The sequence below is a fragment of the Notolabrus celidotus genome, chromosome 20 (genome assembly GCF_009762535.1).
Source record: "Notolabrus celidotus isolate fNotCel1 chromosome 20, fNotCel1.pri, whole genome shotgun sequence".
NCBI lineage: Eukaryota > Metazoa > Chordata > Actinopteri > Labriformes > Labridae > Notolabrus > Notolabrus celidotus.
This window is the reverse complement of record NC_048291.1, coordinates 15088852-15110015: the sequence shown is the minus strand read 5'-3', so window position 1 is coordinate 15110015 and position 21164 is coordinate 15088852. Positions and strand designations below refer to the sequence as shown.

The 21164-nt window shown below is 42.4% G+C and overlaps 1 protein-coding gene across 1 annotated transcript; it reads left to right on the top strand.

Annotated features, from left to right (window-relative positions):
* The first annotated feature begins 9568 nt into the window (after nt 1-9568).
* metrnla (meteorin like, glial cell differentiation regulator a) lies at nt 9569-16619 on the top strand. The gene is made up of 4 exons (XM_034712148.1): nt 9569-9955; nt 11691-12079; nt 15560-15619; nt 15749-16619. Exons 1-4 carry the CDS (start codon nt 9858-9860, stop codon nt 16060-16062), a joined length of 861 nt encoding a protein of 286 aa, XP_034568039.1. The 5' UTR covers nt 9569-9857; the 3' UTR covers nt 16063-16619.
* The last annotated feature ends 4545 nt before the right edge of the window (nt 16620-21164 follow it).

Here is a 21164-nt window from a genome sequence, read left to right as displayed (position 1 = left end):
TGCAAATCGTTCTATAGGGATATAGAGATAGAGATAAAGATCTTGGAACAAGACAGCATGAGGGTCTAACTCCTACATGATCAAGAAAGAAATGAAAGAAGTTTCACAAAAAAAGCTGTATGTGGAATAAGTACAATTGGAATCTACAACTTCCTGTGTGTGATCAATGTTAAAAAAACAACAAATTAGTGAGGGGAGAAATTACTCAACACTGTAACCAAAAATACTTGAAAATATGTACGCATTGACTGTCTACCATCTACGCTGTGTCTTATTTTCTTTAGTTAATATATTGCTTTGAAAAGCAGGAGAGTGTGAGTAGATAAGTGGTCATAGTTCACTTTTCAACTCTTGGAAGGCTACAAGGTATCACCTCAAAGATTCTCTCTTCAAAGTTTCACAAAACCAAGATCACGACCTCCGTCGTCAATCCAAAAACTGCCCAGGGAGTCTGACTGAGTCTGATATGCACTGGCACATCACTGCATCTCTGATTGAACACAGACAATGTCCCCTGCAATGTTCAACTCCATAAAAATCTGTTCCAGGAATTCCAAACCCTACTTCCAAATAGAACAGCACAGTATGAAATCAATACAAACTGGATAGCCCGAATGTTCTCCTGCAATGTTCAGGAGTTTTACAGCCAAATTCTTGTGCAGGAATGATGCCAGAGTTTGATGGTAGATAGAAGGAGCTGATCTCCTTCTGTGTGTGCCAGTGAACGTAGAAATTAACAAAAGAAGGCGCTCCTTCTTCTTCCCTGCCGCTCCCACAGTGTCTGAGTCTATCATGGCTGTCACCTAGCATCAGTGGGCCTAAAGGATGAGGCTTTTTGTGTACCGCATCCTGGACTGATTGGGCGAATCGAAGAATGAGTGTCCATCACGGAAACTCTCATGTCACAGGGCCATGGAAAAAGAGGGGACGTAAGCCAGAGCTCTTTCTAGTGCAGGAAACTCTCAGGATTTGATCAGTAGGGCTAATCTAGTGAGCGGAAGTCGTCCTGGATGAAGGTCCCTATAAAGACGCAGAATCCTTCTCTTTAGTAAGTCTTTTGTACCATTCCCTTTCCTTTTATAGTCTTGCAAATAATTATTCATAATATTTAACTCCCTTCAGGAAGTTTGGAAGTTGCATCAGCAACAACCCATATCAACCAATCCTTTTAGATTCGGTGCAACTTTTCAGCTTTGTTTAATTACTGCAAAAGTTCCACAAACTTAACCAGTCACCCTATATTCCCTATGCACATGGTCATGTACTACAACACACTCACTTCTGTGATATGCAAAATATTTACCCCCTTAGGATTCTAATGCCATTCAAATGTCAGAGAGTAACGTGTTGTATATCTTGAGTATTTCTGGAATGCTGAACACGAGAAACTTACTTGAAGCAGACAACTGTGCAGTTCTAACAAGGACCCAGTTGAAAAGTCTTCTTTCGGTGCTTCTAAATCCAGCCTCAAACAAAAGTGTCTTGTCCGGAGAATCCATACAGTGTACCCATAATAACAAACCCAATACTCCATGTTCTAGTGTTAATATAACTGTCTGTTGTGTTAAAGACTGTTGGCCTTTGACTTTCACCATGACACAATACCGTAGGTTGAGTTGGTCGAGTCATGGCTGACTAAAAGGGGTCTAACATAACCTTGCAAAAAAGATGGATTGGCCAGATTCCATGTCTGTCATCAAGTAGATCTATCTTGCAAAGCCTCAAGCTGGTATGCTTGTTTCTGGTCAGAAAATGACTGGACCAATCAGAGGCATTCTGGGAGACAGAAGCAGTAGTTACGTGGTTGTACGCATGGTTGAGTCGTGGCGGAGGCAAGAAGTGATTTCAAGTCTGTAAACAATGGTTAATAGATAAGCATGGATGCAGCTATAGCAGCTATTTTATCAGACTTGGACAACGTTTATTTTATTAAAAGGCAGATTAAAAAGCACATTTTCTCACAAAAACAGCAAAAATCTTATATTGACTACAACCGCTGCCTGTCAAGCTCATGTTATGTAGTTTACTCCTAAGTGGCGCATGCTACTACGTCATATGTTTTGTTGCTCTGATTGGCCACTAATGAATGTCACAGAGAGATTATTTATCCAATCACCCTCAGAGTTTTTATTTTGAAAGGCTCTGCCCTTCCCAAAACTGTCTATGGGGTGTTGCTCAGATGGATGTGAAATATATCCCATGCCATGAATATGTGAAACAGTCTATCTGTGTGTCAGGTTAGTCCAATACATAGATTGTATAAAAGATTGACGCCACTTTAGTTTCTGAAGCCGAGTGTTAAAACCCAACGATGGCAGTCGCCATATTGGAAATACTGTATAGTTGACTCAACCTAACTTTCAATCAACCACCTAGCAGGAGGCAAAGAGGTGGAGTGGAGGCGGGCCTTTAGCCACCTTGCGACAGCTACAGTCTGCCCAGCTATCAGTCAAGATAGCCACTCTGCAAATTTGACTTCTTTATTATTTTATGTAACCATAACATCTTCAAAATGAATGAACTTAATCAAAACTGCTTTTGTACAATACCGTTTTTAGTACTTTTACTTTGACTTCCTTTTCAACACCCCAGGTTGCAGCTTGGTTCAACACAACATTAGGCAAGTGGTCATAATGTTATGGGTGGTTGGTGGATGTCAGCACCAATCTCAGAGTGTTTGTACAATGAGATAGTTTCCCTTGTCACTTTTGAGCATAGGGTAGCATTGATGTGCACGCGCAGGATGAAAAATAAGCATAGAATTTACTGTCGGCTGTAGTTTCATTCACATTTTATTTGGTATCTTGGCATAGAAATCAAATTGAAGTGATGTATTTGTATTTTCAATAACTTGTAATTGTACAGGAGCTTTAAAAAGAAGAGTTTGAGAAGTGTTTTAACAGACAAGCATTCTTGCTCACAGTGGATGTGTAACACAAAAGTTTTGAAACCTCACAACTTGCATTTTGACTTCTCAAAATAAATTGTTTAATAAAAGTCAAACATCTTAGGCCGTGACAATAGAAAAAAGCCTGCAAAGTCATGGAGGACACTAAACCTCAAGCTTGAGAACCACCTGGACCTGCAGACCTCATTCAGATCTGACCTCTGGGAAATTCAAAGGCAGATCAGCACTGAGTTCACTTTTATTGTGTCGTTTCATAAGAGCTGCCACCTGCTAGGGCAAGCTTCATGTCAAAATGAGCCCTGACCCACATTCCCCTTTATGAGCCCTCATCAGCACTGCAGTTCCTCAGGTTTCTGTGTGCTGCTGAGTGAGGGATCTGAAGGAGCTGATAGCGTGGTGTTGAGAACAGCTTGAAGGCATGAGCGGCTAATCCAGCATGGACTTGAGCATGTCGCTGTATGGAGGCCTTGGCAGCTTGTAATCTCCTCTGCTATCCCTCACATGGTCTGGAGAACAACCATGACATCTGCCTCTCCTCGCTTGCCTCTCTTTTTCCTGCATTTAAATATGTGATTTTCCACCCGTAAGCACACAGGCTATACATCATCAGTGCTGAAACAAAAGACAGGCTTTGTCTTCTCTGGCTTGCAAAAACTTCTGGGAATTTTGAGTGAGATGCACCAGTTGCTGCATTCTTCAAATATGTCACTTTCTCCCACATAGTTTTGCACTGACTAGATGCATGGACGTTACTACAAGCAACACAACCACAGACCAGACTGATGAGGAAAGCTGCAGAGCTGGAATGTACACTAAGTTTATTACTGTGTTGCTCAAGCAAAAGAAAGATTGAACCTGACAAAGTCATGCAAGGTGTTAGCAGAGATACAAACACCATGTCTGTCTTCAGATATGGCTGGCACTTCAAAATGACAGGGTTCCTGTTTACCACAAGGAATGAGCTCAGCTGCATTTCTGACGGACTGGAAAGGAGCCAGAGAGGGATGATGACAGGCAGACGGCCTCTCGATGATATCAGCGCCTTCCAATCTGCCTCTGCATACCACAAGATATCGGACATGCTTTTGTGACTGCAGTTTATAGTTTATCTGCCTGAGATAGCAGGCTTAATCAAACAGGTGGAGACTGGCCCTGAAAGAGAGCGTCACTTGAGGTATTTATCAACCCGGTTCTCAGAGGTTTAACATTGAAGGAAAGATTGTTGAAGTCTAACTCCAGACACCACAAATCTAATCCAAATGGATCAATCTGGTGTATCTTTTAAACCAAGAGGGGAAAATGCCAGAGTGCACACAATAGGCTTGTTCACTGTCTGCTGTTTAACAGAAAACAGTTCTCTTAGCAAGGGTTTAATGGTTGACGAGCCTGGTTTGTGCTTTCCCACAGTGAGACATTAAAGGGACAAACAGCAGAGTTAAAGAGGAGGGTACAGTTGACTCACACGTATGCAAACACACATAAAATCACATCCTGTCAGCAGCCTATTCTACTTTATGACTGCTTTTTCACCTGGAGGCAAGCTTGGGGTGTAAAAGTGAGTCACACTCAGCAAGAGTTTGGGACAACAAAAACAACCCCCTCCTCCACAACTTCAGCAGCCCCCCCACCCTCTCTCCACACCATCTCACAATCCCAGACCGCATAACACATATTTACCAAACAGGCCTAATCCTTAAATTTGAACTGCACTTCACTGCTTCCTTGTTGAACGTCACATTTCCTCTCCCAGTCAATACAAACCAACAAAGAGGAGCACACTGTATGATTAACTGTCTGTTTTTCACTCTCCTGCTATCTGTCATCGATTTGTTTTTCTCTCTCTCCCCCCCTCCCGAGCTTCACTCTCTGACTCGCCAGCAGTGATTCTCCTGACAGGTGGAGGGTGAGAGCTGAACCTGTCTCCTTTCAGCTGCAGTGAGAGGGAAAATAACAAACTGGCAGCAAGTGATTGAGCATCTGGAATAACAAGAAGAGGGCAAACACACCTTTCTTGGAAGAGATTAATTTCTGTGGGAAATTAAAATGTGTGTGCTTGGGTGCTTGTGTGTTTGTGTTTGTGTGTGTTTTGTGGTAAGGTTCTTTTCTCTTCAAGTCTTTGTTGCATAATACAACACAATTCCTTTGTCTTAGGCCACAACTGCATACTCTTAAATGATAGACAAATCAGTTATATAATATCTGTTGAATATTTAGTCTGTAAAAAGTCAAATGATAGGGACAAGGTCTATCACAATCCCCCAGAGGCTCAAGGTGACATTTTTTCAAAGGCCTTGTTTTGTCTGATAGACACTTCAAAACCTAAAACATTCTTTGCAAAGTTTTGAAGTGAGGAATATCACAAACTATCACTCTTAGAAACTGCAAACATTAAAGTTTGGACTTTTTTGTTCAACAATTGTTGGTTATTTTTCAGTTGATTCATTATTTGTAGTAGCACTAGTTTTAGTTCTGATATGTTTTTTTGAAAGGTCACTGAAATAATGCACATGAAATTGAAACAAAAAAATCCTTTGCCAAGTCGTGACTGATTTAGACTGACAGTACACGGTTTCAAATTCACAGTTTGATTTTGGAGTAAATCAGTGCATGTGTTGTATTTTTGTTTTGAGTAAATGCAGTATGGTCATGTCTTTTAAACTGGCTGTTAAATAGTGTGCTTTCAATATTTTTTTTTCTATCTATCCATTTTCATCTGCTTATCTGGGATCAGGTCACTGAGGCAGCTGTCAACCCAGACATCCCTCATCCCAGTAACGTTTTCCAGCTCCTCCTGGGGATCCTGATGCGTTCCCAGGCCTGATGGGGTATATAGTCCCTCCAGCTAGCTTTGGGTCTACCCTGAGGCTTCCTCCTAGGTGGACGTGCCCATGACAACAAAGGTAGGCATCCACAAGGCATCTTTATCAAATGCCCAAACCACCTAAACTGACTCTTTTTGATGTGAAGGAACACCAGCTCTACTCCAAGCTCCCTCCGGATGCCCAAGTTCCTGACCGTATGTCTAAGGCTAGGGCCAGCCACCCTTCGGAGGACACTCACTACCTACAGCTTGCGACCATGGGTGAGGGTTGGAATCGGCTGGTAAATCAAAAGCTTTGCCTTTCAACTCAGCTCCCACTTCACCATGACAGTCTGGCACAATGCACTCATTACTGCTGATGCAGCACCAATCCACCTGTCAATTTCACAGTCCTTTTTACCCCTACTCGTGAAAAGACCCTACAATACTTGAACTTTTTCACCTGGGGCAGGACTCAATCCCCACCCAGAGAGAGCAATCTGTTGTTTTCCAGCAGAGAATCATGGACTTAGAGGTGCTGACTCTTATCCCAGCTGATTTGGACTCAGCAAACAGCCTTAAAGCCTGCTGGAGGTCTCAGATTCTGTTATATTTCTTAATACAATGCATCAAAATCAGAGATGTTTCTTATTCAACACATTTTTATTTCCTGTCCAAAATCTGTCATGTACGTTACCCCTGTGCAACAGACGCCTTAGATGATCACATTTCTGCAAGATGGATTGTTCTTCAGACATAAGTGTGATCATGATGCAAAATATGAATACGTGTCCTTGAATTACTCTTACGACTCCTCTAGGAACAACCTTAAATTTATCACATATTATACCTGAGCAAGATTTGTTATGCAGTGCGTGAATTCACACAAAGTTTCACACCATCAACCTAACACTTACTTTTTTGCGTGCAACAAAACTAAATGCTTCACCTTGAAGTGCATAATACTTGGGCTTCCACATATACAAACAACTTGCTAGATTTTTACTCAGCGTGTTCTCTCTAATATATTCCAAACACATAAGATGTAGCATGTTTTTCCACTGACTTTCTGAGCTCTTAGTTTAACTGGGTTGCTCCCCTAGTAGGGAACCAAAAATTGCTGATTATTCTGACACCATATGACTGCAAAATCATGCCAGTAGTGAGGAATGAAATCTAAAGTGTGTAATCTCAAGCAGAGCCAAAGAGTGGGAAACAGAGGTCTGCTAAACTCTGTCCTCTCTAGCTTTCACCACAGATTTTTATTTTCATTCTTAAACTTTAGACATCTTCAATCAACACATTGCTGACTCATGTCATATCACTTGAGGCATCTAACTTCATGCAGACACAACTATAATTGTTTAAAGCAGTGCTCTGTTAGACCATATTTACGTCTACAATCTAGATATACATAACATATCATAACACATAATGCCAATGCTTCAATTTCTGATAGTTGATCTTCCCTCTGCTGCTTATCTTTTTTCCACATCAAGTAACATTAAACTGCAAGTGTAATTCCCAGACATCATTGAGAAACTTGTACAGGTGTATAGCTTTGGTGTATTAGTGCAGGTGTCACTGCAATGGTTCTTCAGACCTCATGTTCAGGCACGCCTCAAAGTTCTGTTACCTCACCATGAAGAATAACAACTCCCAGACAGTCTGTAATATGGAGACCTGAACAGAAACCAGAGCACACACTCAGCAGACCAACTTCTAATCCTCACTAGATTACACAACCAGTAATAAATGGTCGCTCAGTATGCATGTTTTGAGCATTTTACGAGAGAGGATGAATCTGAAGTCCAATTTAAAAACAATCTGCACATTTATCTTGGGTTTATAAGGCCCTTTGGCTCAGACACACACCCTGCATGTCAGGTCAGTAATGAATATGCGTCCATCACCAAACAACCGATTCCAAGTCCTAAGAAACCAGAGAGGGAAAGTAGCAGTTACAAACTCCTCTGGTTTTCCTCGTCAGACGGGTTTTTTTTCCCCATCCCAAACGTCTTGTTCCATTAAAAACCATAACTCAGGATCCTCAACTTGAGTGATGAGTAGATTATGTTTACAGATGCACCCACAGGTAACGGACCCTGCCGCTCTGCAAGTCCTTGCAGCTCCTTTTGCAGGGACTTGAAGGAGCTTGCAGGAGGGTTATCCTCAAACTTCGGTTGGCAATGTGGGGTCATAAAAGGACAACCCAGTGGTAAAAGTAATTAGATGAAATTAATAATGATGTTTTGAAGTAGCTCTTTAACTGGAGGGCTGTCATGATGTGGTTTCCTGGCATGTGGTTTTCCAGATTCCCCCTCATCTTTCAAATGAACTATTGCAGAATAAACTCAAATCTTGTAGCCACTGTTAAGTTCTTTTACATATTTTAGGCCCAGAAACATCATAATTTCTTATGGAATATTGTAAAGTTATGCTCACTCATGACATTTATGAATTGGTTTCTTGCTATGGCCAAATATTTATCTATAATTGTGAGGTTACTACAGAGCCCGAAACCATGAATTTCTATTTTAGTTTGTTCTTTCCTCGAGCCAAGAGGCCATTTGAAGATAAATTACAGTCAATCTGCTTGAAAACAGGGTTGAGTGAACTTCTCTTGTGTAGGGATAGTTTACTGTCCATTTTTATAGAGCACTATTATACAAATATCTACACAAATTAGGTAGTTGATAGAAACAAGACACAAATACTCACTATAACGAGCCCTTAAAGTTTAATATACTATTGACATTGCGGTAAAACTGAACAATAACACAGCTGGGTTTTAGTTAAGCTTAAAATGACTTTTTTCTAATGTCAGATCATGACACTTTGAATTAGGTCCTATTTAGTTTAATGGGTAGCCAGCTGTGGTAATGATTGTAGATGAATTCAACCCATGAACTGCATTGATTAAGTGGTTAAGGCAAGGTGTTTTGTTTCCATGTTCCACTGAAAACTCTTTTTTTTTTGTTAACAAATACTCGTTATACAGTTTACAACCTTTTCACTGTCATCTATTTGGCTTGGCTTCACATCTTTAGGAAGGCAACTTTTATGGCTTGCATTTGAGAATTTGCTGCCTAATTAAGCTTTATGTATTTTTTTCTATGATGGATATGAATAAAGGTGCAGTGCTCATTTTTCATATTTAAACCGGCCTTATAAGTTTTCCCGGTGAAAAGGTAAGCATGCAGAGCTATTGTTATTAAGTTTCTTAGCTTGACATTTATGTTTGATTCAAGTGCTGTCGGAATTTTTCATGCCTCTCTCTCTCTCTCTCTCTCTCTCTCTCTCTCTCTCTCTCTCTCTCTCTCTCTCTCTCTGAATCACAAAATAACAGGACTTCTGTGTTAACAATATAAAACAAATGTTTTGTGTATCTTAGGTAAACAATTACATACAATTTCCAAAGTTGGTATGGAATTAACTTAACTGATTATTAATATAAAACAAAATCAACTGCGACACAAATACATTTAGTTGAGAATTTATAATCTATTAGGGAACTATTTGATTTCATTCTTATTGCACTTATTATTAGGCGTACAGACTATCTCATTTTTGTTTTTCAAAATAAATTAGTAAAGAAAAAATATTATCTGTATTATATCACTTTCATAACAGAGTGGCACAGTGGTATACAACATATAAATATAATAAATTAGAAAATAATCGATACATAATATGAATATACATAACAACAACAAAGTTGTGATGAGTTTAATGGAAAAAAACTTTGTACTGATTTGTCTAAAACAAAGTCAGCTCAACGCAAAACAAGCGTCGTTTTTCATGGTAGAGCCAGATAATCCGATTCCCTGACATGCACGAGAACGCAGCATGGTAGAAGCGCTGCTGTGGACGAGGTGTGACGTACCGAGCAATCAGGGCTACACAGACAGCATCGGACCAGGGCTCAGTCCACATTTCACGGCGGTCCGTCAGCACTGGACGCTACGGCAGACTTTGTATACGCGCTGTTGTTCCTCTGAACCCCCGAGAATTATAGAGGGAACCCCGGTGAGCAGATCGGAGCGGCCCGGGGGCTTCATGGATACGCTATGTAGCTGGAAATACGGCGGCGGGACTTCATCGTAGTTTCACTCGAGAGGAGGCGAAGAAGTGAGCTTTGTGATAAACATGCTCACCCCGGTGCTGGCAGCCCTGCTGCCTCTTCTCCTGCTCTTTCGGATATCTTTCTGCCAGTACTCAAGCGACCAATGCAGCTGGAAGGGCAGGTGAGGAGTACGGTCCTGTTTTATTTACAAATAAGGTTAAAAGGTTGATTTGAAATACTTATAAACAAGTTTGAAGTAGGTGAGCTGAGGACCAGCGTGACCGAAACTAGCAGACCTGTGAGATGTGAAAGCGGCAGAGGATTGAACGAGACGAGCTTTACATTGAAACAAAATACATTCATAGAAAACTGTTTGGTTGATAATGTTAGCAAGGATTTTAAATGTATGTTTTGGAATACAAATGGGGGAGACCTGAGTTCTGATCTGGGTTGTGCTGAATTTATAAATGGGCCAATTTACAAAACTGATTTGAATAAAATGTGATTCACTCAAGTGTTTTTTAATAAACATGCTATACCACTCTTATCTAGAAACATGAACTTTAGAAGATATGCTATGATCATGGACTTATTCCTTTGTACACCCATCCACCTCTCATATGTTACTCTTTTAAAGGCTTGGATCCACTCACATGTATCCAAAAAAGGTATTTACAGAATTTAATGTCTCGTTTTCTTCAGAGTAGAAGAAGTTAAGAGTATTTATGTCTAATGTTTGGAATTATTCATAACAGATTGCAAATCCTCAGGCAGAATCCACTGGAAAATTTCACCTCCCATCAGACATCTGCTTAAATCTGGTTTGCACTTGAGAAACTGTGCCTCAAATAGTGCGGTTTTGTTTTTCATCCACCAGTAAGTCAGGAGGGGAAGACCATACTTCAGTACTTTGAGCTCTCCACCAATAATCTGTTGTTCATTAGAGAGACTGTTGACTAATCTGCTGTAATTGCATGCAGAAGTGATGGAGTTAAGGAGGACTTAATTAGAGGCGTGCTGAGGAGAGCTTGGTTATGAGGCTTCAGCTACATATGCTCAGCATGTGCAAAGGGTTACTTTAGATCTACGGCACATTTGAATTTCAGCATCTCATTTTCAGGAAACTGGGCGTTTCTCCTCCCCGGAGTCAAACCACTAGCTTGGCATGATGCACGCTGGTAGACTGCTGATGGCTTCCTGCCTCTGGCTCTGCCACAGAATGACTGACGGACTGCAGTTTTTCAAACCCTGACCAGGCATTAAGTTCTGGAGGGAGTCATTTGGTCACGCTGGCGCCACAGTCCGAAGTGCTGCCCGGACAAGTCTCTTCCAGTCTCTTTGGTGGCTTGAAAGCGAGGGGAGGTTCGGTGCGTGACCTGCATTTGCACTTGCATGCAGCGGGCCTCGCTACTGTTGCTGCCGTTGTCTGCCCAGAAGCCCCTGTGTCCCTCCATTCATCCAATCCTGCTTCCAAAGTCTTCCCAAAGGCAGCCTGCCAGAGGTGCATTTTGCCAAAGCTCTGGGAGGAACAATGTGGTGGTGTTGGGGAGGGGGGTCGGGAGTGTGTGTTGGAGTTGAGGTCATTTTGGCTGCTCCGGCTCGTGACTGGTCATGCAGCCAGTCTTGCGCACAGACGGCTCTTAATACCTGAGGAGGAATGTGGTCTAATATCCTCAGAGGTCTTACCCTTGGTCAGTTAACTGGGACTATAAATGAGTTCAAAATGGTCCTCAGATGACTTTATAATGTCTTTATGCTATGTTAAACCAGGAAAAGGTTCAGCATGAGTTTGAAAAGTCCTTGTCAACAAAGGAGGCTTCACATTGTTGGGTTTCAGTAGTATGCCACTGGTCCATCACAGTGCCTATCCTAATGGTTGATATGTACTGACCTCCTTCTCTTTCTTTTACCCTCAGCGGTCTGACCCACGAAGGCCACGCCAGGGACGTGGAGCAGGTCTACTTGCGTTGCTCCCAAGGCTCTCTGGAGTGGCTCTATCCCACAGGAGCCATCATTGTCAACCTCCGACCCAACATGGTCTCGCCGGCTGCCTCGCGCTTGTCCGTCTGCATCAAACCCTCCTCAGACTCTAGAGGCACCAACCTCTACCTGGACCGTAACGGAAAGCTGCGGTTACTGCTGCGTGAACAGGACCAGGCCGAGGGCAAGGTGCAGTGCTTCAGCATCCAGGAGGGGGCACTCTTTATCGAGGCCGTACCACACTTGGACATCAGCCGCAGGATCACGGCGTTCCAGTACGAGCTGGTCAGCGAGAGGGTGGGGCTAGAGGCACAATCGCTGAGTGGTAAGACAAATCCCTGTTTAGACCCTCTCACAGAAGAACATTAGAGGTCAACCTGTTGCTAATTGCTTTGGTCTTAATGTAAAAGTCTGCAAGCCTTGCCTCTGATTGATTCCCCTGAGGACTGGCTGCCTTTGTGCTCTCTCCCTGTGGTGTGTGATCTGCACTAAATGCAGCCATCTACTGGTGGAAACTTTAATTAAATTGGACTGTAATAGTAGGAAACTCAACGTTTGCTTCCAGCAAACTGCAAATAATACAGCCAGAGTCCATTTCTCTGGTAGCATTGTCTGTGCATTTTGGTTTGGAGGAAATTTCCTGTCACACACTCCTTATGTGAAGACAAAAAAAAAGGAAAATCTGAATCCTTTAAGTCTTAATGGACCTCAAGGAATGTTTTTTAAGGATAAAATGTTCATATTTGAGCTCTTTAAGCTCAGCTCTCCACATTTGATCTTACTTTTTCTCCAAACTGAAATTGTTTGGTATTTATTTCTTTTGGTTGGACGGCTTGTGTGCGAAGGGGCTCGGCCAAACAGAGAGGGCCTCCGTCGAAAAACAGCCGTCTGTTTTCATGCTGCGTACCTGCCAAACCTGCACAGTTTCAAGCTGCGTAACTGTGCAAGCAACTGTGTGTTTTTTTCCACCCAAAGCAAAATATGAGCAGTATCAGGTCCACATCTGTTTTTACGGCTCTCTGGGTTCACATTTCCACATCCTGCGTCATTATCTGGCACAGCGGAGAGAAAGAGAGAAAGAGAGAGAGAGAGAGGGTTAAAAGTGGAGAGTGAGCATGGAGTTGTTTTGACCACATTAGCGTGCTCGACTTAGCTCTGTAGTATAATCTGCTTCTGTGATGTGGCCTGAGATAGCCCTGGGATGATTCACAAAGACAGTGGTCTCGTGTCATCTGAAGCCCAGGCACTTGGATTGATTGCTCCTTTGCTTCTTTTCATCTTTTTTTCCTTCTTTCGTCTTCTTTTTTCCTTCTCTCTTCCTCTTCTCTCTGACCCGCTGTGCTGGGATTGAGTTGCTCACCGTCAAGCTGGAATGCGTCTCCAGCCAGATGTTGGGAGGACCTTCTAGCAGCATATAGGCTTATTTTTCCTCCACTCCCTCGCCCTGCCTTTCAGCTCACTTAAGTTATACACCTCTTTCTTCCCCTCTGTCTCACTATTTCCTAACTCTTAATTCCTTTCCTGCCTATTTATCATTCTGGTATTTTCCTTTTTCATTCCTCTCCCCTTCATATATCTTTTCTCTCTCTTCCTGGCTGTTTGAAGTGGGTTTTCGTCTGTGCCGAGCAGCCTTAGCAAGTTGTGCTCCATTACAGAGGAATGCATCGGGACCCAGATGTTGCAGGGACACTGTATTGTGCCCCTCCTCGTTCACCACGCATCCCATCCCTCATCCTTCCCCGCTCTTGTGAAGTGGTTCTGATCAGAGCAGCGCTGAATGCGCACGAGCCAGAGAGAGATGCTGACTCGGCTCTCAGCCCATTCCTGTGGTTCTTTTTCATGTCTGATATGTGAGCCCTGCTCTGCTCCACTCCAGAGCAAAGAAAATGCAAACCCTGCTCTGTCTGAAGCTACGGCAGCACACGGGCTCACTTCAAAGGGGCTGTTGCACTCTGCTTTTGGCCGTGGGCAAGGTCGGCCGCTCTGAAGTCTCTCAACTCTCCAGCTGTTCCAAAGCCGTCTCAGCTCGTGGCTCTTTGACCTCTGATGTCCTCAGTGATGCAGCAGCGCCTCGTGTTGCTACACAAAGCTGACCTAAGACATGCCTCACCCTTTGACACCAGGCTGTAGGCGAGATATCCAAAAACAGCTCCAGCTCTGCTCCTCAACAGATACAGAGGACACTAGGGATGCTCCGATCAGGTTTTATGCTGCCGATTCCTATACCGATCAGCCATTTTTCAATTTAGTTATGAGTGCTACATGATCTGGAAAAAAGGAACCATAAAATCATCTTAATTTAGAAAAAAACATGTACTTTACTTACTTCTTCAAGAGAAAAAAATACAAAAACCTTGCAGGCACAATGCAGCAACTATTCAGTCAAAGGGACAACTGAAAAACACTTAAATTGACCTGCTATCGGTAACATAATCTTTAACAGATTGAAAACATTAAGACAGAAAGTAAAATAAATAAATAAAAGACAATATATCTCACAACATTGCCTAAATCAAATAATGTCAAGTAAAACAGGATACATTCAAAGTCAAATGCAAGTCTCATTCAAATAAACTATCATAAATTACTAAATCACAAATACCTGGGAGCATGGCCTTTTTTTTGTGCATGAGCAAACTCTGTTGTGCATTGTCACAACAAACACACAAAATGTTTTTGACTCAATTAAAGGTTGTGGTCTGCAGATTTTCTTTTCCAAAAGTGTTTTAATTTTCAGTTAGTGTTCACTGATTCCACCTGAGTTCACACTCTTAATCACCCTCCTCTGATTTCATTGGTTGCTGCTTTACCAACCACCCGCTGCTGACTCGACACCCCTCCCTCCGCTCTCCCCACACTGCCCCGTGTGCTGCTCTGCGTCTTAGGAAAACCCACAGCAGATCTAAGGCTAATAAAGGCGTTCTGGTCTGGCCTGCCACAGAACCACCTGAGTCAACTAATCATAGCCTTGACTGCTCTCATTTAGGGTCCTTTCTCCTGCTGTAAAACAGTCTGGAGGCAGGCAGGCAGGCTGAGCTGCTGCTTCCCTCCAGTCAAAGGTGAAATGTAGCCTGAAGTGTGCTCTTAGAGGACTGGCTAATTCACTTTTTTTTTTACTCCCTATTACCTCCCCTCTGGTCGGGATCTTATTGTTCAAACAAAGAGATAATGTAGAAGGTTGTAGTGTTCTTGTTTGAGAAGATTTTCACTTTCAAGGCTCTGCTAGATGTCATGGTTTACATTTTTCTGAACTGTTCCAGTCCCGTAAAGCCTGCAGAAGTGCAAACAGAGCTCAGGTCAGAGATTTGGCCTTTCCTCTTGTTCGTGCTCCACTTTATCCTTTTCATCTGGTCCTTGTTTGTCACGGGGTGTCATGCGGTTCCTCTCGTGGCAGGGAATCTGACCAAACAGCCTCCATGACATCACAATGTTTTAAATAAGAGGTGTCAATTTTTGCCAGCAGCAGCACGCCCGGCAGCTCTGTTTGGTGTTAAAACCCTGAGTTCATGACAGCTGAGTCGTGCTGCTGGCTTTGTAAATAAATAATCATCTGTTGGGAGGGAAATTACTGTGACCCCACGTTTGTGTGTGTATGTGTGTGTGTATGTGTGTGTGTGTGTGTGCTGCTGGCTCTACCACAGTTTTCTGTTTGTGTTGGCACTTAACCGAAGTTGTGGAAAAGTCATCAAGATTTTTTTATATAATTTTGAAAGACCAGGAGCATAAAATAAGTTTGAATTAACTGTATTTGCTGCGTCTAATTCTGGCTCTGAACTTACCATGTCTCTTTTTTGTTTCCACACAGCACCCTGTCAGCCATGCAGTGATACTGAAATGCTTCTAGCAGCCTGCACCAGTGACTTTGGTGAGTTTAACTCTGTCTTTAAATGTAAAAATGACGTTTAAAAATGTCCAATGAATTAACAGTTTTCTGTGTAGCATGTCCAACAGCCGTTATAAACTTCTGAACCCCGTCTCTGCTTGTGGTTTTCAGTTGCACGGGGCAGCATTAGGAAGGTGGAGCAGGAAGAGGAACACTCGTCCGTCACTGTGGAGATCAACCGCCTCTATAGACAGAAGACCCAGGTGTTTGTATCTGGGGGAGTGAGGGTACGGAGGTGGACTGGACACATCAAGATGCCCCCTCACTGCGGGGTGAGGACCGGGGACGGGAAGTTCCTCTTTATGGGGACAGTGAGGTTTGGGGAGGCCTGGATGGGCTGCGCTCCTCGCTACAAAGACTTCTTGCGGCTGTATCATGAGGCGGAGCAGCAGGGGACGAATCCCTGCCAGGTAGACACTGACTGAGTGAGTTACTTTTGAAGCTGGACAAGTCCTCCACATGGAGGAGAAGAGCTGAACCAAGTTCTAAAGAGAGGAGGAGACTGACAGACTGGCTTTGTGGCAGAGTCTTTCTCCTGCCTGCTGTCTCGTGACTCATTGGAGACAAAAAAATGGAGCTCCTGAATGTTGCCAAGCAGCATGCTGGATCGGCTCAAGTCAAACATGATGCAACGTGGAATGTGTTCGGACTGCCTGCCTCGCAGACGTGGAACTCCCAGGTTTTAAATGTAGCAAAGCGTTTTTGATTTTAATGTGTATAAAATGTGAATGAATGTTGTATATTTGAAACTCTTTGTGCTTTGTAAAAAAAAAACTGCTTAATGTACAGTTCTGAAGATATTTCTTATGATGGAAATGTATAATGTGAAAGCCTTTTATTTTTATTTTGTTTAAAAAAAAGAACCACAATTGAATGCCTGAAGTCATGAGTTTTTTTCAGGCTTGACAGTTGTTTGGAAAATCAAAACAAAAAAAGTTTTTTTTTTTCTGCCCTTGAGAATAAAAGCTTTTATTCTGTGTAACAGTGTCCATGTCTGTTGTGTCACACGGAAAAAGAAAAATATATATACAGTATAAACTGTATATTAACAAGATCTCCAGTGGGCATAGTTTAACTTGAGCAGAAGATTATTTTTAATTATTGTTATTTTTAATTGTATTCTGGATTGGACACTTCAATGCTAAAAGTAAAAGAACTCCCTGATAACTGATAGGAGTAGGGCTCTCAGCCATTCGCATTGCAACAGGTGCCTCAAACCCAGCATTACCTGTCAAACCTCCATAAATAAACATCTGGAAATGGGTATCAGTCAGCTGTTTGTCCAAATAAATAGCAGATTATAGATGTCGCTCTGTGGTCAGCTGCCAAGGGACTACAGAATAAGATAGTACATGAATATGTAACGTATCATTTTTCATGGTCCCTAATACAAATGTTACTTCCCAGAGTTAACTAAATGAAGCTAAGCTCCAACTTAGACTGTTTTTAAAAGGCTATGCAACCTCAAATGTAGCAATATTACAAACCATCTTTGCCACAAGTCACCTCATTGCATTCTGCACTGCTACATCTCCCCCAGTCATTATGGAGTGAAAGATGATGGAGCAGTGGAAAGGTTTACGGTGAATCATTTGAGGGAAATATCAGAGTTCATTGTGTTTGTCGTAAAATTTGTACAAGGAGGGGTAAAGGTCTTGGGTTTTTTAGTTCGAGGTTTGGGCTGGGTCCAACACTTCCAGCTAAGCTACTTCTTAAAACTGCAGGATCTGAAGACAGTCAATGTAGTTCCAGGCTTCCAAGTTTGTGGCAACAGTTTGGGGAAGGCCCTCATTTCCAGTAAGACTTTACCTCTGTGCAGCAAGCCAGGTCGAAGAGCAGGAGTCTGATGTATTCTGTCTAGTTGAAGCCTGCACAGAGTCCTGGCTTTCACTCCATACAACACTTTTGTAGGGAATTGTTATGCATGTGAGCCAGGCCTTCTTGTCAAACATCATTGCCTGACATTACAGTGCTTTCTTTTGGCTTAATGGTTTAAAATTACCACGGACGCACTTTCCACAAAATCTTGCGGAAAGCCTTCCGAGAAGACCACTGTTAAAGCCACAAAGTGCTGTCCTACTCCATTAAATCCTATTATTTTATAAAGAAATGTCTAACATGTTAGTATAGATGTGATGGACAGGTTCACCAGTGACCTTTCAGTAGTCAGCATGTGGAGGAAAGTGTTGAAATGTTTGCTGGATAAAATGAATCACTTACTACTTTGTAGATTTATTGACATAATTTAAGCCCAAGTTTACTCATATGCTGAATCGTTAAACAGAGCTTCTGTATATATGTTTGAAGTTATCCGACATCTACATTTGAAAAAAAATCATCACTGTAGGGAAACCTCAATCTTACTTTTTCAAATCTATCTTCAGGTCCAACAGTCGGTTAGTTTAGAAAATAGATGGCTGCAGCTGCTTACTTGACTTTAAAACACTAACACTCTATATTCCAACTTTGTATTATGCATATTTTAGATAGCTGAAACCTAATGGTTTTCAGATCAGATACAAGATTCACAGTAGAGCCAACAGGTTATTTTTTTCTATGCTCTCTGCTGAAATCAAAACTGCTCATATGATGTGTATTAGTCGCTCCAAGTTTCACCTCAACCTCGAGCCGGGCCTGTCTGCCAGGCGTACAGAGAGATTGATATCAGAGAGTTGGAGTGGATTCCTCTGCGTTGGTTCCTGTGGTGATGGGGGTGGCCGTGTGTCAAGGTCAATGTGAAAGGCCCCTTTGTTCCAGCGCAGCAGCCTGGTATGAGAGAGACGACTGAAGACAGACCTGAATACAGCCCTGTGACTGGGCATGCAGCAGAGAGAAGCACTCTCTGACCAAACTCCAAATTTTGATTGGCGTGTACAGTTCTGCTCAGGCTCCCTGTTTGAATGAGGGCTTTTCATTTCATCACCTCGAATAAAACACAAGGAACCAATCAAGGTAGTGGAACTCTTAGCTGACTGACCCCTCCAGATGATGAACCTGCCAACCAGGCCCGTTCAGATGACATCCAGCTCATGGCCAAAGCTCCTTTTGTCTGCCTTTTCACTTAAACGGAAACGTACCTAGAAGGTCTTTCAATAAGTTGCCCCACATAGACAATTGCTTTTCCAGACAGCCTCGTGAATTGAATGTCTGAATTCCAGCTGAAAGCATGTGGTCCCGGAATTGCTCACTGGGAAATGCAAACAGAGTTTCTATGGTGACCAAGCCTTACTGTGAACCTTCTCGCTCCGGCTTTAAGACCAGGAGCCTTGCAGGACAAGGAGGAAGAGGTGGGCCATTACTTGGTGGGTCCATCTGTCCTCATGGTCACACTTCCCTCTCTCCTTCCTCTCAGCTGCTGGTGACAGATGCACAAAGTCTCCAGGTAATTACAATGCAATAAAGTCAATGGTAGAATATAAGGCGCCAGTTTGGCCTAGCAGTTAAAATGCACGCCTCATGTACAGAGGCTATAGTCCTCGAAGCAGGGAACCAGGGTTCTATTCCCACATGCAGCCCCCTTTAACACATGTCATTCCCCATTCCCAGTTTCCAACCCTATCCCGTCCTGTCCTCTTAATCAAGGCATACAGGGGCCAACAAGGGCAGAGGATCTGCAACTGCCCAGCGGTTTCCATTTGCAAATGCTTGAATGCTACAAATTCAAAATCGCATGCAAGACAAATGTGTCCAAATCCAATGCAGCAGTGGAAACACGCAGCAAATATAAAACATGTGCTGCAAAAAGCTGAATCCACTGCATTAACAGAAAATATGGTGCAAATACCCAATGCTCAATGCAAAGTCAAAACACAGAAATATAAAAAACAACTTGAAATCTAGACTTTTAGATCCAAGTGCTCCTGTATGTGGTGCGAAATGAAACACCTTTATCATAAGAAGACAAAACATTGTAACCATTGTTTAGATAGGAGAGCAGCATGGTGTGATATCAGTTAGTAACATTAACACAAGCCTGGTGAGTCTGACCTTGACTCTGATAGAGAAGTGAGGCGGATTTCAGACATATTTTTTCTCTACCTCGGGAGACCTGAGCAGGGTTTCTGGGATGCCTTTAACTAACGCTAATGGCTAATGGAATTTTGTTGCCAACATGCCTGTATTCTATGAGCCTGACAATGGGCAGGGTCAGCTCATTATACCATTAGCTGGACAGCTAACCGAGGATCATAACTGGAGGAAGCAGCACTCAGCAGCACGGTGAAATCCTAGCCAGGTTGGGCTGTTACCAACAAACTCTCTGCTCAGGTGTCCACAGAGGGGGAGATACTTGTGCCTGACATCCCTCCTGCTCGCCACCCTGCAAGTTTACTGTTAATGCAGTTGTTTTGGCTTTTTGCAGCATGTTTTTTTAATTTGTAGAGTGTTTCAACTTCTGCATTTGTTTTAGACTTCGGCATATGATTTTGAATTTGATTCGCTTGAACAATTGCACCCCATTTCTCCTAATGAAGTATCATTCATTTGGGCCTTTGCACCTCTGCCCTTGTTGGTCAATGACATTATAAGCCCAGAACTACTCAAACTAAATAAACTAATAAGATCATTTTAAAAAACCTAAACTTTATTATCATAGACTGTATAAAATATGGATAGTATCCGTGATGTCACCCATCTGTTTCTGAAGCGTTGTTTTTAGCCCAATCGGCGGCGGCAGCCATATTGCTGCTGTCGAGCGATTGTGACATAAAGAGGCGGGCTTTGAGCCTCCTAGCCAACAGCTGCAGTGTTCCTGCCTGTCAATCAAGTCAGCTGTGCCTCTCATTGGAAGACTCGTAATCTCAATATCTTCGAAATTGCCGCATTAGAAAAAAAATCACCCCCCCCCGTACAGTGTGTGCCAATTGAGAAATGAGCTATCCAGACTACACTGCTCTTTTGTACCAGGCTGTAAACATGTTTATTTCTGCTGTTAAGATTGTCATTTTTGAATTGGTGTGTATGTGGTTTCCGGTACTTCCGGAGCCAGCCTCAAGCGGATCCTCGATGAACTGGAGTTTTTAGCGCTTCCCATTGAACTCATATTTTTTGACCAGAGGTTGACACTTGTTCATTATATATTTTTTGTAAATACAAAAGTTTTGTATTTCTGTTACAATTATCAGCAGTAAATTTTGTACCCATGTAAATGTCCCTACTGCACTTATTTTCTTGAACATAAGTGCAGTAGAAACTGTCCAGATGAGATTTCAGTTTTCTATCCTCAAAATAATTTGGATCAAATGTCTCTGGGTGTGGTTATTTCAGTTTATCATTCTGTTATTAAATGCACATGCAATCTGATGCAACTTCAAGGCTGAGGTCACTTTAAGTTGTACAACCAGTTGAAAAGGACCAGTTTAAACTAGACATGAGTAGGCTATGTAGAGTCTTTGTATGCTCAGTGTGATTCATCCTGAAGTCACTGCATGGTTATCCCGTGGGTGGAATTGAAAAAGAGAAAGAAAAAATAAAGGCCCCGTTGAAAACTGGCATCTGCAAAGTGCACAGTCACTTGGCAGAAAGAAAG

Excerpts from the sequence above, each read along its gene's own strand:
- metrnla (XM_034712148.1), top strand. The coding sequence starts at position 9,858 with ATGCTCACCCCGGTGCTGGCAGCCCTGCTGCCTCTTCTCCTGCTCTTT. Across the intron at positions 9,956-11,690 it reads CAATGCAGCTGGAAGGGCAG|CGGTCTGACCCACGAAGGCC; the intron begins GTGAGGAGTACG and ends TTTTACCCTCAG. Across the intron at positions 12,080-15,559 it reads AGAGGCACAATCGCTGAGTG|CACCCTGTCAGCCATGCAGT; the intron begins GTAAGACAAATC and ends GTTTCCACACAG.